The sequence below is a fragment of the Lolium perenne genome, chromosome 5, assembly GCF_019359855.2.
Source record: "Lolium perenne isolate Kyuss_39 chromosome 5, Kyuss_2.0, whole genome shotgun sequence".
Classification (NCBI taxonomy): Eukaryota; Viridiplantae; Streptophyta; class Magnoliopsida; order Poales; family Poaceae; genus Lolium; species Lolium perenne.
The window spans coordinates 1,112,436-1,129,103 of NC_067248.2; the positions used below are offsets into that span (position 1 = coordinate 1,112,436).

Below are 16,668 nucleotides of genomic sequence, written 5' to 3' on the forward strand. Positions count from 1 at the left end.
TCGCACCGTCGAATACGAAAAATATTTTACTTTTACATAGTTCGTGTTGTTGAAGTGTATAAGTAGATTGCCTAGCCCTTTCCATCAGTTCGGACTTTTGGTTCAAGTGGCTAGTGCATGAAGCTTAACATGGTATCAGAGCCCAGGGTCTCGAGTTCGAGTCCTGGCTTTCACAATTTATTCTAAAAATCCTCACAGCCGCAGCCGCCGCCCGCCCTGGCCCTCGGCTGCCGCGCCCGGCTGCCGCCGCTGCCTCTTTGCCTCTCTACACGTGTTGACTTGTCTCGTCTTCCCATCACACGTGAGAGGGAGTGTTGAAGTGTATAAGTAGATTGCCTAGCCCTTTCCATCAGTTCGGACTTTTGGTTCAAGTGGCTAGTGCATGAAGCTTAATGTAACACCCCAAATTTCAATGAAAAAGAAAGTTAGAGAATTCCAGAAATACAAAATTTTCAAACCAACAAAAACTTTTCTTTTGCATATAGTACCATGCATAGGACTTGTGCATTTGAGTGATATGCCATGATGATTGTTATTACTTGTATTTGTTATGCTCTAAAACCCTAGAGTGATCATGTGAAGATCACCAACCAAATAAATCAAAGTGGAAGAAATTCCCATAATTGAAAAACCCTAAAAACCCTCACATATGCCCTATGGCATTTTTATAAATTTTGACCCTAGACCTATTTGGTCTTCACCATTAGTTGAATAATGTTACTAAACACTTATCACAACTTTTGGAACCAAGGTTTCACTTTTCAAATAATTTTCCAACACATTTCCCACTCACATGTGATGATGACCAAATCTGCCAATTTCAGTCTGATCACCACTTTGAGCCCCTGCAATTCAATTTTCCCAAACCATTCTTTGCTAACTCCTTGCACCATTTCAAAGTCAACATCAAGGTGAACAACTTTGATGAAGACCACCCTGCCAAATTCATCTTTGATCACTAGCTATGCTCATCTAAAGTTGCAACTTTATAATAAGTTCAACAATCTTCACTTAGCCATTTTGGGCCATTTTTGAAATCCAATTTTTCCACCACCACCTCAACTCATCTCTGGTCAAATACAACTTATCTCAACCCTCACATTTCACAAACATTCACCTTTTGCATTATTTCCATTTTTGATATTTTTGTATTTTCCAATTTTGAACCCTATTCACACACTATTGCAAATAGTGATCTACCTCACATTTTTCAAACCAAAGCTACACTACATTGTTCCCCTGCCCCCTCTAACCCTAAGGGAAGCATAGTGGAGCTAATGAGGAGGAGCTAGATTGCATGGCATGGCCATGCCGGCCATGGCATCACCATGCCGAGCCTCCCCTCTCTCCATTGCTTGCCAACCTTGGCCCTCGCCACAAAGACGCCACCACACTGCCTAGCCTCGCCTAGCACAGCCCTGGTCGAGGAGGAGCTCGACAACGCCGAGACCAGCTCGCGTCCATGGCGCCCTGGACGCCGCGCACGTCGCGCGTGTGCACGCCGCGGGCACACACTGGCCACGCGCCGCGCCGTCACCACAAGCACGCCCTGGACTCGCTGACCAGCCGTTGAGCATCGCCGCGTCGCGACGCAACCACCAGACATGCTCTCGACCCCGACCCGTGGCCGCCGTCGCCGGAGACGACAACGCGATCCCGCGACCAGCACGGCAGACACGGAAGCAATGCTTCGCCCACAGACGCCGCCCGACCGTGCCATCACCACCTACAGATTCGCCTGGACGAGGAGAACACCGTAGCACCCTCGCCTAGCTCGACCGCTCACCGTAGACGCCGCGCCATGGTCGACTTCTTCACGGCCAAGCCGCACCCTTGGCCATCTATAAATACCGCGTTCCCCTGGACGAAGCCGAGCACACCACCACGTTCACCACCCTCCACCGCTTCTCCTCCACCCAACCACTCGCTCGATTCTTGCCGGAGTTGCTCCAATTTGAAGCCCGGAGCCCGCCGCACCGCACCTCGCCGCCGTCGATTGGAGCCGATCCAGAGACGCCGCCGGTGCCAGAGCTTCGCCGTCGTCCACATCGACATCACGCACACTGCCAGCCACCGCGGGAGCCCTGGTTAGCTCTCCCACCCCCTACCCGAGCCGCCGGCGAACCTCTCTCTCGCCGGCGAGACGATGCACCTCAGCCGTTAGATCCCTCTCTAATCCTACGCTCCACGTCGCCCGTACCGCTTCGGCGTTTAAACGCCGCTGACATGCGGGACCCCTCGTTGTGCAGCCCACGCGGGCACGTACGCGTGGTGGGCTGGCCTTGGGCCTGTTTAAACCATTTCGGCCCGTTAGCTTTTCCCGCCGGCCCGTTTAATTCAAATTCGTTTTAAACATTTTCCAAAACATTTTCAATACTGCCCAAACTTGGAAATTAAATAGTTTCCAATTGGCTAAACCAAATTTAGTGAATTTGATATTGTTGGAAAGCCACTGAAATTCTCTATCCAATGCCACTGGCCTCAGGGTCAAATTCTTGGTAGAATTAATGTGACAAAAATAACAAGCCAGGGACTTTTCCCTATTCAAATAATTCTTAAAAATCAACCAAAATAGATATTAAGTTAATTCCAACTCTAATAGCTCACATTTGACTTACACTAATTGTTTATGCAATAAAATGGTGTGGTCACTTTGCATGATCATGCCATGGTTTAATGAATGGATATTTTGACTAGTTTAACTAGTTGATATTATCCAAAACTATTAAAGTTAAATTGTGTGAAGTCTTACACTTCATTTAAACTTGTCTCACATGAATTCATGGGATGTTTGGACCCCTGGTTCCAAACTCTCTTATATGAATTTCTTGAGATTTAAATCAAATATAGTGTTATTTAAATGGCATGAGGTGTTCCACCTCATTTAAATCATTCTCCCAAAGGATGATGATGATGAACATTTGATCTAGGTCAAGATGAGTTCATCCATGATTGTTGGAGAAATTAAATCTTAAGAAGATTTCAATGAGAGGAAATTATTTCTCAAGAACCCTATGGAAACTATCATTTACATATAGAATACAAATCCTATTTAAATCCCACAACCCATGCACCCTAGTTTATTTATGTGTGTGCATAGAGTAGTTTGTGTGTTTATTTGTGATGTGTGGAATAGCCATTGAATTAGTGAGTAATTATACTCGTATTCAAATTTAGACGGTAGCACCGGAGAGTACGCCGAAGAAGAAGGTTGCTACCAGGAGGAGGAAGAGGAACAGTTTGAAAACTACCAAGGCAAGCTAAATTACTATGCAAGCTTTTATTCTTGCCAAGTGCAAAGCCCCTTGGGGCAAGGCACCATGTCTTACCTTTTCTTATGTGAACCCATCCCAAGTTTTTACTTGTTTTCCAAATGATTTTCCTTTTATAGTTAACTTTGGTCAAAATACAAGTGGTTTTTAGAGTAGGGAGTTAGCCTTTCCAAGCAAAGCAAGGTAGCACCTCTCATGAATTAGAGCTAGTGCTAATGAACTAACCTTAACTACTCTAGATGGGAACTTTGTGATTTTGAAAGGATTTTTTAAACTTTGGAATGAAGATGCATTCCATTGAATGAGTTTTGAAGGTGAATATGACCAAGAGAAGATGGTGATTTTTGATAAAACATGATGTGGGTTTGAATGCGATACCTTTCCAATTCTCAAGTACCCCCACAATACCTGATTATGGGTAGGGCTTAACTGGAAGTTTATGCGTCTTAGTATGGGTTCCCTCTAAACAAGCGTCATCGGGGTTATGCCGAAAGCTGCCTCTACCACAAAAGAAACGATACGATATGATGCGAAAGGAGGAGAATGTCCGGCCCAAGCCCTGTGCGCTCCCTGTGCTGTGACAGTTGGTCTTCACCTGGGAGGCCAAGCTCATGGGGAGAGGTGCTCATACTAGGATTCGTAAGTGAAAGGTTATGGTTGATGATCCGCGCATCGTGTTACGATTATTCGGGGAAATCCCGACGGATGAAATCAAATGTTGTGGCACAAGTGTGCAACCTCTGCAGAGTGTAAACCTATTCGAATAGCCGCGTCCACGGTTACGGACGGTTGGAAAGGCCATACAGTTTCCGATGTCATATCTTTGAAAATGATGTTGAAAGGTGATGGTGAATTGACTTGTGGTGAATTGAATTGAAATCACCACTTGAAGAGTGGGAATGACACTAATGTCCCCCCTTGGGTTAGTTAGCACTTGAATAAGTTTTTTCTCAAAACTTTGTGAACCAAAACTAGCTTTATGCAAATAAACTAGAGCTTAGCAAACCCTACTAGAATGTCTAGCACTTTTTCTTGAATTAGTTTGCGAGTACTCAACGTACTCACGGCTTTGTCCCTGGCTATTCAAATGGCCAGAGTATGAAGATGAACAAGGAGATGACCAGCAGGACGCCTACGACAACTAAGCGCCTTCCGACGTCAAGCGTTGGCCTGTGGACTAGAGAGTCCTTGTATCTTACGCTTCCGCTATGTTGAACTATGAACTTGTGTTTGTTTGTTGATCAATAGATCAACTATTCGTGTAATATGGATCATGTGATTCCAGTTTGTAAGACTTATGGGTTGTAATGAATGATGACTGTGATACTTAACTATTATGCCTCGCAACAACAATATTCCTGGGATTGCGATGTATGACATAATAGGCATTCGGACTTAAAAATCCGGGTGTTGACAAGTTGGTATCAGAGCCATTGTTTGACCTTAGAAGACCTTAGTTAGAATGGGCGTTCTGAAAAATTTAACTTTGAAATCAAATGAAAGGACTTATTTGTGAAAATTTACTACACTCTTGCCTTCGAGACTTTGCCAAAATTTGATCATGTCTATCTTATTTAAATCAACTTAAAACTTTGCCACACTTTGCACTCTCTAACTTACTCATCCAATTCTCTTTCAGATGGAGCCGAATGAACCCCTCAACACCAAGTTCTATCAGCTTGGAAACGGAGGAAGCTTGATCTTCGAGCATGACCTCGACTCCCTGTCGGATCACCTTGGCCGCCCACACCCCGAGTTTCACGGGATTCAGGTGGACGACCAGCCGGGAGGGGAACTGCAGTGGATTATCACTGCCGACTTGAGGGGCAAGCTGGAGCCTCCCACCTCGGAGAGGATCCTTTTCTCTTTCAGGGAAAGCAACTGGCTCGACGGGCTTGCACGTGCTCTTCAGGAAGCACTTGCTCGTCTGTGCGGACAGAATACCGAAGCCCTTCGTGAGGAACGCTTTGCGCATCTCGCACGGCGTAACTCTGACGGAAGACCCATGGATGTGCCACTCCACCCCGGCTTGAGGCACCATGTGGATCACTTGGACTTCATGCTCTACCGGACTCGAGAGGGACCTCGACGCCTCTCGCGCTTACGCGAACCAGACCCATGCTCACATCATCGAGCGGGGTGAGGCGATCAAGCTACTCAACAACGACCGCAGGAACCTTCGCCAGCAGCGTGCCAAGAAGGACGCTACGATTCGCCGCCTTCGCGACCGGATCGCGTCACTTGAGGCCACTGTCACGGCCCAGGAGGATCAGATTCGTCACATGGAGGAGGACGATGAAGGCATCGATATTCGGGGAGGAGACGCCTTTCGAGCGATGACGATGACTTTGAGGAGGACGAGAACACCGAGGAGGAGGACTACGAGTTCCGGAGGCCGGACAGGATGACTACGTCCCGATTGATATCGACGATGAGGAGTAGTTGCACTAGTTTCACTTATAGTAGGTGTGAGTTGTATCCCGTCCTTTGTATCGTAGCATGAGAATGGTTCTTAAAACCATTGGAGTATGTGTGTAGTTTGTACTATGTGTTGCATGAATGAATGAATGTTATGTTTGTCATGAAAAGATTACAAGTTTTCAAATGTTTTTCAAACTTAAATGAACCATAGAATGTTCCCTCTTATCTCATGATCTTCTATACCTTCAGATGGCCCCTCCGAATCGCACCAACGACGCGATGATGCAGCTTCGCAAACCACTGCTTGCAGACCGGGAAACCGAGAGAGCCGAGCGCCAAGCCAACATCATCGCCTTGCAGAACATCGCCCAAGGCCATGGAAATCATGACCACCCCGGATCCAAGCTCAAGAACTTCCAGAACACCAACCCTCCGGTGTTTAGCAAGACCGAGGAGCCCCTCGACGCCGACGATTGGCTCCAGACTATGGAGAACAATCTGGAAGTAGCTGGAGTGGAAGCCAACGAGAAGGTGTTGTTCGCCACTCACTACCTCGCTGGACCAGCTCGCGCTTGGTGGACAAGTACCCGTGCCATGAACGGAGGTCAATTCATGACTTGGGAGGATTTCAAACTCAAGTTCAGCAAGTACCATGTACCCCGGGTCTTATCAAGAAGATGAGGGATGAGTTCCGTGAACTGAAACAAGGTCGCATGACGGTGGTTGAGTACCGCGACAAGTTTCTCACCTTGTCAAGGTATGCCCCTGATGAGACGGACACCGTTGAAAAGAGGAAGGAGAGATTCCTGAACGGGCTGCATGATGAGATGCAGATCGTCCTCGTCAACATCCCCTTCGCCGACCTCGAAGCCCTTGTTGACTCCGCCATCCAGATGGAGGGCAAGTTGAACCAAGCCAATGAGAACCGCAAGCGCCGCATGGCAAATCAGAGTGGATCAAGCCACCCCCAAAAGTTTCGCCCTAGCTCAAGCGGAGGTTTCAATCCGAGACATAACAAACCCCGATACGAACTCTCGCCCGGTTATCGTAACCGAAGTGGAGGAAACTCCAAGCCAGGAGGCTACAACCCCAACTACAACAACAACAACTACAACCGCGCTCCACCTCGAGCCCCGAACACCAACAACACCAACACCAACACCAACCCCAGAACCGGGAGCAATGCCATTCCCGTTGCGAACAAGCAGGACAAGAGCACTATCACTTGTTATGAGTGTGGTGTAGTGGGGCACTACTCCAACGAGTGTCCCAAGCGTCTTGCCAAGCTCGCCGGCAACACCGCTGCTCCTGCTCAGCAGCAACGCCGTGTCTCCACCGGCAAGAAGTTCGCCCCCAACAACCCCAACAACCGCAACGGCCGCCTCTACCACATGAACGCCGAAGAAGCCCAGGAAGCCCCAGATGTGGTACTGGGTATGTTTTCTGTCAACCACACCCCTGCTAGAGTGTTGTTTGATTCCGGAGCATCGCATTCCTTTGTCACCGAAGATTTTGCATCAACAAGTAAAATTCAACCCCTCAGTTTGAAGCATGTTATGATAGTTCAAATCCCCGGATCAACCACCAAAGCCAGAAAATTTTGTAAAAATGTGCCAATCAAAATCCATGATGTTGATTTCTTTGCAAATCTCATCATACTTGGAACCAAAGGTTTGGAAGTTGTCCTAGGAATGGACTGGATGTCCAAACACAATGGATTGATAGATTGCGCCAAGAAAGCCATAACCATGACTAGCAGCACCGGAATCGTAGTTGAGCACGTCTCGAAAAACTACCCGTAAAATTTACCCGCAACCAAAGTGTATCCAAGCCTACTCTGGATCAAATCAGGGTCGTTTGTCGCTACCCTGATGTGTTTCCAGATGATCTACCCGGTATGCCCCCGGACCGGGATATCGAGTTTATCATCGAGTTAATCCCCGGAACTGGACCCATCGCCCAGAGAGCCTACAGCATGAACGCAGCCGAGCTTGTGGAGCTGAAGAAGCAAATAGATGACATGTTAGCCAAAGGTTTGATCAGACCAAGTGCATCCCCTCGAGATCCCCCGTCTTGTTTGTCGACAAGAAGGATGGTGCAAATCGTTTATGCACCGACTATCGTAAGCTTAACGATGTCACCATCAAAAACAAATACCCCTTACCCAAGATCGAAGACTTGTTCGACCAACTCACCGGATCCCGAGTTTTCTCGAAAATTGATCTTAGAACCGGATACCACCAACCGAAAATCCGAGCCACCGATATTCCAAAACTGCCTTTACCACCAGATATGGGTTGTATGAGTACAACGTCATGTCATTTGGACTGACCAATGCTCCCGCTTATTTCATGAATCTCATGAATAAGATCTTCATGAACTTCTTGGACAAATTTGTCGTTGTTTTCATCGACGACATTTTGGTCTACTCCAAGTCCGAAGAAGAACATGAACAGCATCTGGAGATTGTTCTAGAAACCCTGAGACAGCACGCTTGTACGCCAAGTTTAGCAAGTGTGAGTTTTGGCCGGAAGAAGTTGGATTCCTCGGACACATCTTGTCTGCAGGAGGAATTGCCGTAGATCCCGCCAAGATCAAAACTGTTATGGAATGGAAAGCTCCGACCACACAAACCGAGGTCCGTGCTTTCTTGGATTAGCCGGATATTACCGCAGATTTGTAGAAGGTTTTTCGAGCATCGTCGACCAATGACCCAACTGCTGAAAAAGGACAGAAAGTTTGAGTGGACCGACAAGTGTGAAGAGAGCTTTCAACAGCTCAAGAGTAGACCGACAACAGCCCCAATCCTGATCATGCCGATATCGCAAAGCCCTTTGACGTATATTGCGACGCCTCCAAGACTCGGACTTGGATGCGTGCTTATGCAAGAAGGAAAGGTTGTATCCTACCTTTCTAGACAACTCAAGCAACATGAGCAGAACTACCCAACCCACGACCTCGAGCTTGCAGCCGTGGTCTTAGCCTTGAAAGTTTGGCGTCATTACCTCATGGGTAATCGATGCGAGATTTACTCCGACCACAAAAGCCTCAAATACATTTTCACCCGAAGGAGTTAAACATGAGACAACGCCGATGGATCGAATTGATCAAGGATTACGACATGGAGATTCACTACCACCCCGGCAAGGCCAATGTGGTAGCGGATGCTTTGAGTCGATCGCCGTGCCGCTTGAACTCCATGCTCGCAACCGAACAGCCTAGTTTGCACCAAGAGTTTGAACAGTTCAGACTTGAACTTGTAAGTGAAGGATTCCTAGCCAGCATCGAATCGCAACCCACCTTGATTGGTCGATCAAGGAAGCCCGAGAAGGACAACGCTAGCATTGATGGAATCAAGAAACAGATAGTCGCAGGAAAAGCCCCCGGATTCACCATTGACGAAGCCGGAGTGCTTTGGTACAAAGAACGCCTCTGCGTACCATCGGACTCTGACCTGAAACAAGTCATCCTGCAAGAAGCCCATGACACCCTTTACTCAATCCACCCCGGAGGTACCAAGATGTACCAGGACCTGAAAGAACAATTTTGGTGGCACGGAATGAAGAGAGAGATCGGTAGCTATATCGCTAAGTGTGACATCTGCCACGAGTTAAGGCAGAACACCAGAGACCCGCCGGATCGTTGCAACCCCTTCAGATTCCAGAATGGAAATGGGACTCGTAGGAATGGACTTTATCACCGGACTGCCCAAATCCAGCAAAGGCAATGATTCCATATGGGTAGTGGTCGATAGATTGACCAAAGTCGCCCATTTCATCACCGTCAAAACCACCTATCAAGGCCCCAAGTTAGCTGAACTCTACATCTCCGTAATAGTCGCTTTGCATGGAACCCCAACTCGAGAGTGTCAGATAGAGGATCACAGTTCACCTCAAGGTTCTGGCAGAAAGTGCATGAAGGACTAGGCACTCGCCTCAATTTCAGCACCGCCTATCACCCTCAGACCGACGGACAGACTGAGAGAGTAAACCAGACATCTTGGAAGACATGCTTAGAGCATGCGTCTTGGAATACGGATCCAAGTGGGAAGACCGCCTACCTTACGCAGAATTCTCATACAACAATAGTTATCAAGCCAGCCTACGAGATGGCCCCCTTTGAAGCCTTGTACGGAAGGAAGTGCCGTACCCCCTGAACTGGTCAAGTCGGAGAGAGTCAAGTTTTCGGCCCGGACGTTCTTCGTGAAGCCGAAGAGAAGGTTCACAAGATCCGTGAGTACCTCAAGACCGCGCAATCCATGACGGAAGAGCTACGCCGACAAGAGACGTCGGGAGATGACCTTTGAGATCGGAGATTTTGTCTATCTCAAAGTATCCCCCTTGAAAGGGATGCAAAGGTTTCAGCTGAAAGGAAAGCTTGCACCTCGCTACGTGGGACCTTTCCAAGTCCTCAGCCGCCGAGGTGAAGTATCTTATCAACTGGAGTTGCCTCGAAGAAATGTCGGCCGTGCACGACGTTTTTCACATCTCACTTCTCCGAAATGTCTTGAAGTCCCCGAGAAGACCGAAGTGTTCAAGAACATCGATCACCGATCGGTGGATATCAACAAGGATCTGACTTACCGCGAAGTGCCGATTCGCATCCTAGAAGAAGCTTACGTAACCACCCGCACCCGAAGCATCAAGTTTCTAAAGATCCAATGGAGCAATCATACCAAGGATGAAGCCACCTGGAACGCGAAGACTTCATGAAGAAGGAGTACCCAGATCTCTTTAGTACCTAACTTTCTTTTTGATCTCGGGACGAGATCTTTTGTAAGGGGGAAGGGTTTGTAACACCCCAAATTTCAATGAAAAAGAAAGTTAGAGAATTCCAGAAATACAAAATTTTCAAACCAACAAAAACTTTTCTTTTGCATATAGTACCATGCATAGGACTTGTGCATTTGAGTGATATGCCATGATGATTGTTATTACTTGTATTTGTTATGCTCTAAAACCCTAGAGTGATCATGTGAAGATCACCAACCAAATAAATCAAAGTGGAAGAAATTCCCATAATTGAAAAACCCTAAAAACCCTCACATATGCCCTATGGCATTTTTATAAATTTTGACCCTAGACCTATTTGGTCTTCACCATTAGTTGAATAATGTTACTAAACACTTATCACAACTTTTGGAACCAAGGTTTCACTTTTCAAATAATTTTCCAACACATTTCCCACTCACATGTGATGATGACCAAATCTGCCAATTTCAAATGATCACCACTTTGAGCCCCTGCAATTCAATTTTCCCAAACCATTCTTTGCTAACTCCTTGCACCATTTCAAAGTCAACATCAAGGTGAACAACTTTGATGAAGACCACCCTGCCAAATTCATCTTTGATCACTAGCTATGCTCATCTAAAGTTGCAACTTTATAATAAGTTCAACAATCTTCACTTAGCCATTTTGGGCCATTTTTGAAATCCAATTTTTCCACCACCACCTCAACTCATCTCTGGTCAAATACAACTTATCTCAACCCTCACATTTCACAAACATTCACCTTTTGCATTATTTCCATTTTTGATATTTTTGTATTTTCCAATTTTGAACCCTATTCACACACTATTGCAAATAGTGATCTACCTCACATTTTTCAAACCAAAGCTACACTACATTGTTCCCCTGCCCCCTCTAACCCTAAGGGAAGCATAGTGGAGCTAATGAGGAGGAGCTAGATTGCATGGCATGGCCATGCCGGCCATGGCATCACCATGCCGAGCCTCCCCCTCTCTCCATTGCTTGCCAACCTTGGCCCCCTCGCCACAGCACGCCACCACACTGCCTAGCCTCGCCTAGCACAGCCCTGGTCGAGGAGGAGCTCGACAACGCCGAGACCAGCTCGCGTCCATGGCGCCCTGGACGCCGCGCACGTCGCGCGTGTGCACGCCGCGGGCACACACTGGCCACGCGCCGCGCCGTCACCACAAGCACGCCCTGGACTCGCTGACCAGCCGTTGAGCATCGCCGCGTCGCCACGCAACCACCAGACATGCTCTCGACCCCGACCCGTGGCCGCCGTCGCCGGAGACGACAACGCGATCCCGCGACCAGCACGGCAGACACGGAAGCAATGCTTCGCCCACAGACGCCGCCCGACCGTGCCATCACCACCTACAGATTCGCCTGGACGAGGAGAACACCGTAGCACCCTCGCCTAGCTCGACCGCTCACCGTAGACGCCGCGCCATGGTCGACTTCTTCACGGCCAAGCCGCACCCTTGGCCATCTATAAATACCGCGTTCCCTGGACGAAGCTGAGCACACCACCACGTTCACCACCCTCCACTGCTTCTCCTCCACCCAACCACTCGCTCGATTCTTGCCGGAGTTGCTCCAATTTGAAGCCCGGAGCCCGCCAGTACCGCACCTCGCCGCCGTCGATTGGAGCCGATCCAGGAGACGCCGCCGGTGCCAGGAGCTTCGCCGTCGTCCACATCGACATCACGCACACTGCCAGCCACCGCGGGAGCCCTGGTTAGCTCTCCCACCCCCTACCCGAGCTGCCGGCGAACCTCTCTCTCGCCGGCGAGACGATGCACCTCAGCCGTTAGATCCCTCTCTAATCCTACGCTCCACGTCGCCCCGTACCGCTTCGGCGTTTAAACGCCGCTGACATGCGGGACCCCCTGTCAGGCAGCCCACGCGGGCACAGACGCGTGGTGGGCTGGCCTTGGGCCTGTTTAAACCATTTCGGCCCGTTAGCTTTTCCCGCCGGCCTGTTTAATTCAAATTCGTTTTAAACATTTTCCAAAACATTTTCAATACTGCCCAAACTTGGAAATTAAATAGTTTCCAATTGGCTAAACCAAATTTAGTGAATTTGATATTGTTGGAAAGCCACTGAAATTCTCTATCCAATGCCACTGGCCTCAGGGTCAAATTCTTGGTAGAATTAATGTGACAAAAATAACAAGCCAGGGACTTTTCCATATTCAAATAATTCTTAAAAATCAACCAAAATAGATATTAAGTTAATTCCAACTCTAATAGCTCACATTTGACTTACACTAATTGTTTATGCAATAAAATGGTGTGGTCACTTTGCATGATCATGCCATGGTTTAATGAATGGATATTTTGACTAGTTTAACTAGTTGATATTATCCAAAACTATTAAAGTTAAATTGTGTGAAGTCTTACACTTCATTTAAACTTGTCTCACATGAATTCATGGGATGTTTGGACCCCTGGTTCCAAACTCTCTTATATGAATTTCTTGAGATTTAAATCAAATATAGTGTTATTTAAATGGCATGAGGTGTTCCACCTCATTTAAATCATTCTCCCAAAGGATGATGATGATGAACATTTGATCTAGGTCAAGATGAGTTCATCCATGATTGTTGGAGAAATTAAATCTTAAGAAGATTTCAATGAGAGGAAATTATTTCTCAAGAACCCTATGGAAACTATCATTTACATATAGAATACAAATCCTATTTAAATCCCACAACCCATGCACCCTAGTTTATTTATGTGTGTGCATAGAGTAGTTTGTGTGTTTATTTGTGATGTGTGGAATAGCCATTGAATTAGTGAGTAATTATACTCGTATTCAAATTTAGACGGTAGCACCGGAGAGTACGCCGAAGAAGAAGGTTGCTACCAGGAGGAGGAAGAGGAACAGTTTGAAAACTACCAAGGCAAGCTAAATTACTATGCAAGCTTTTATTCTTGCCAAGTGCAAAGCCCCTTGGGGCAAGGCACCATGTCTTACCTTTTCTTATGTGAACCCATCCCAAGTTTTTACTTGTTTTCCAAATGATTTTCCTTTTATAGTTAACTTTGGTCAAAATACAAGTGGTTTTTAGAGTAGGGAGTTAGCCTTTCCAAGCAAAGCAAGGTAGCACCTCTCATGAATTAGAGCTAGTGCTAATGAACTAACCTTAACTACTCTAGATGGGAACTTTGTGATTTTGAAAGGATTTTTTAAACTTTGGAATGAAGATGCATTCCATTGAATGAGTTTTGAAGGTGAATAAGACCAAGAGAAGATGGTGATTTTTGATAAAACATGATGTGGGTTTGAATGCGATACCTTTCCAATTCTCAAGTACCCCCACAATACCTGATTATGGGTAGGGCTTAACTGGAAGTTTATGCGTCTTAGTATGGGTTCCCTCTAAACAAGCGTCATCGGGGTTATGCCGAAAGCTGCCTCTACCACAAAAGAAACGATACGATATGATGCGAAAGGAGGTGAATGTCCGGCCCAAGCCCTGTGCAGTTCCCAGGTTGACAGTTGGTCTTCACTGGGAGGCCAAGCTCATGGGGAGAGGTGCTCATACTAGGATTCGTAAGTGAAAGGTTATGGTTGATGATCCGCGTACTGTGTTACGATTATTCGGGGAAATCCCGACGGATGAAATCAAATGTTGTGGCACAAGTGTGCAACCTCTGCAGAGTGTAAACCTATTCGAATAGCCGCGTCCACGGTTACGGACGGTTGGAAAGGCCATACAGTTTCCGATGTCATATCTTTGAAAATGATGTTGAAAGGTGATGGTGAATTGACTTGTGGTGAATTGAATTGAAATCACCACTTGAAGAGTGGGAATGACACTAATGTCCCCCCTTGGGTTAGTTAGCACTTGAATAAGTTTTTTCTCAAAACTTTGTGAACCAAAACTAGCTTTATGCAAATAAACTAGAGCTTAGCAAACCCTACTAGAATGTCTAGCACTTTTTCTTGAATTAGTTTGCGAGTACTCAACGTACTCACGGCTTTGTCCCTGGCTATTCAAATGGCCAGAGTATGAAGATGAACAAGGAGATGACCAGCAGGACGCCTACGACAACTAAGCGCCTTCCGACGTCAAGCGTTGGCCTGTGGACTAGAGAGTCCTTGTATCTTACGCTTCCGCTATGTTGAACTATGAACTTGTGTTTGTTTGTTGATCAATAGATCAACTATTCGTGTAATATGGATCATGTGATTCCAGTTTGTAAGACTTATGGGTTGTAATGAATGATGACTGTGATACTTAACTATTATGCCTCGCAACAACAATATTCCTGGGATTGCGATGTATGACATAATAGGCATTCGGACTTAAAAATCCGGGTGTTGACACTTAACATGGTATCAGAGCCCCAGGTCTCGAGTTCAAATCCTGGCTTTCACATGGTTTTCGCAATTAAGCCTAAAAATTGCTGTTGTTCATGGTTTTCGCAATTAAGCCTAAAAATTGCTGTTGCCCCCCTCTTTAGCCACCGCTGTTTCGGTGGAAGTTTTGACAAAAGAGACCACTTAGCCCAGTGAATTGTCAAAAAAGACCACCTCCGAAAATTATTGTCAAAAAGGACCACCTACGTCATGGCGGCACGCGTGCCAGGCGACACGTGTCACCTGCCGCCACAGCCGGAGGCGGCAGGCCTGCCGCCGTTGCCCCTGGCGGCATGTCCACGGTGATCAACAAACAGTATACTGATCGATGAACAGTACACGTTAGCTACAAAATTTGTTGAATTTGTCTTTTTTACTGAGCCCAAAATACAACATATTTTACAGTGATTTTTTGCACGATTGTAGTGCATAGAGTTAGCTACATGTAGGTATTTTTTTTTGAATTTTTTTAGATGTTTTAAAAAAATTCAAAACGGACTACTGTTCATGGATCACGATACTATGAACATGCCGCCATTGGCTGTGGCGGCAGGCCCTGCCGCCTCCGGCTGTGGCGGCAGGCGACACGTGTCACCTGGCACGCGTGCCGCCACGACGTAGGTGGTCCTTTTTGACAATAATTTTCGAAGGTGGTCCTTTTTGACAATTCACTGGGCTAAGTGGTCTCTTTTGTCAAAAATTCGTTTCGGTGTGCTCTTCTTCTTTCACGTGTTGACTTTCTCTTCTCCCGTCACACGCGGGTGGGGGTGTTGTGAAGTGTATATGTGGATTGTCTAGCCCTTTCCATCAGTTCGGACTTTTGGTTCAAGTGGCTAGTGCATGAAGCTTAACAGTTCGGAGGGAATTCTTGCAATCATAGACAGAGCAGCGGAAGTAGGAACTGAGAGCATATCTAACTGAACCCCTAACAAGACATAGAGGAGTATTTTTTTCTCCTCTAACAACTAAAACGGCCTCGAGACAAAACCCTAAAATGGCTTAAAGGACTATATATAAGAGACCAGTGATAAAAAATCCCACCTCTAATATATTTGAGAACAAGGGCCGCCCTGCGGCCGCCGTATTTGTGTTTCGACGCCTCCTTCCGTCCAAGCTCGTAAGTTGTACGTTGGATCCGCACGGGCTGGGATAGTTAGGGTATCACTCCCTCCGTCCCATCGAACTTGTCCGAGGTTTATCAAAATTTGGATGTATCTAGATGCTATTTAATGTCTAGGTACATCCGAATCTAGATAAATTTCTGATGAAACAGAGGGAGTAGTATATTTCTGCACCGATGGGAATCGAACGCTTGGAAAAATATTCTCTGCACAGACTATATTTTGTGAAAGAGGACTACCAATTAGGCATGCTATATATATATGCTCAACTAATATCGTGTGTTCTTGGTGCTCAACTTTCATCGGTTTAGCGTCTACACCTGCTTCTGCGTGTATCTGCACTTTAGCTATATGTTTCAGGTAACATCTTGCTTTTCATTTTTTTACCAGAGGTATCATGGACAACGTGACCGGGCCTCCCAAGGCTATGCCACTCCATTTATTGGAAGAAATTACGGATGGTTTCTCTGAGCACCGGAAACTTGGAGGGGGTACGTATGGAGATGTTTACCTGGTATGATTTAAGTCATTACGTATCATTTAGTACTCAATTTTTGTTCACAAGTTCCTATAGTTAGATAAGACGTTTCCAATGCATGTGAGTTGACTCTGGCACTTTATATATACATTGAACACCTTATTATTCACTCCAGTACGAAATGTGTCTACACCTTTCTGGTTTATTATGTATAGCTAGGGGTATTGGTTAAAATTGGAATACTTATGCAGGGGGT

General features: G+C 46.4%; 1 protein-coding gene across 5 annotated transcripts in view; it reads left to right on the plus strand.

Moving 5' to 3' along the window:
* LOC127319780 (cysteine-rich receptor-like protein kinase 44) overlaps nucleotides 1-16,668 on the plus strand; it is a 115,875-nt gene that overhangs the window by 21,258 nt on the left and 77,949 nt on the right. For 4 of the 5 annotated variants that reach the window (XM_071819697.1, XM_051349761.2, XM_051349760.2 and 1 more), the window contains exon 3: nucleotides 16,325-16,448. In XM_071819697.1, the coding sequence (XP_071675798.1) occupies nucleotides 16,325-16,448 (124 nt within the window). The remainder of the gene's footprint in view (nucleotides 1-16,324; nucleotides 16,449-16,668) is intronic. The other variant, XM_071819698.1, reaches the window with a different exon arrangement.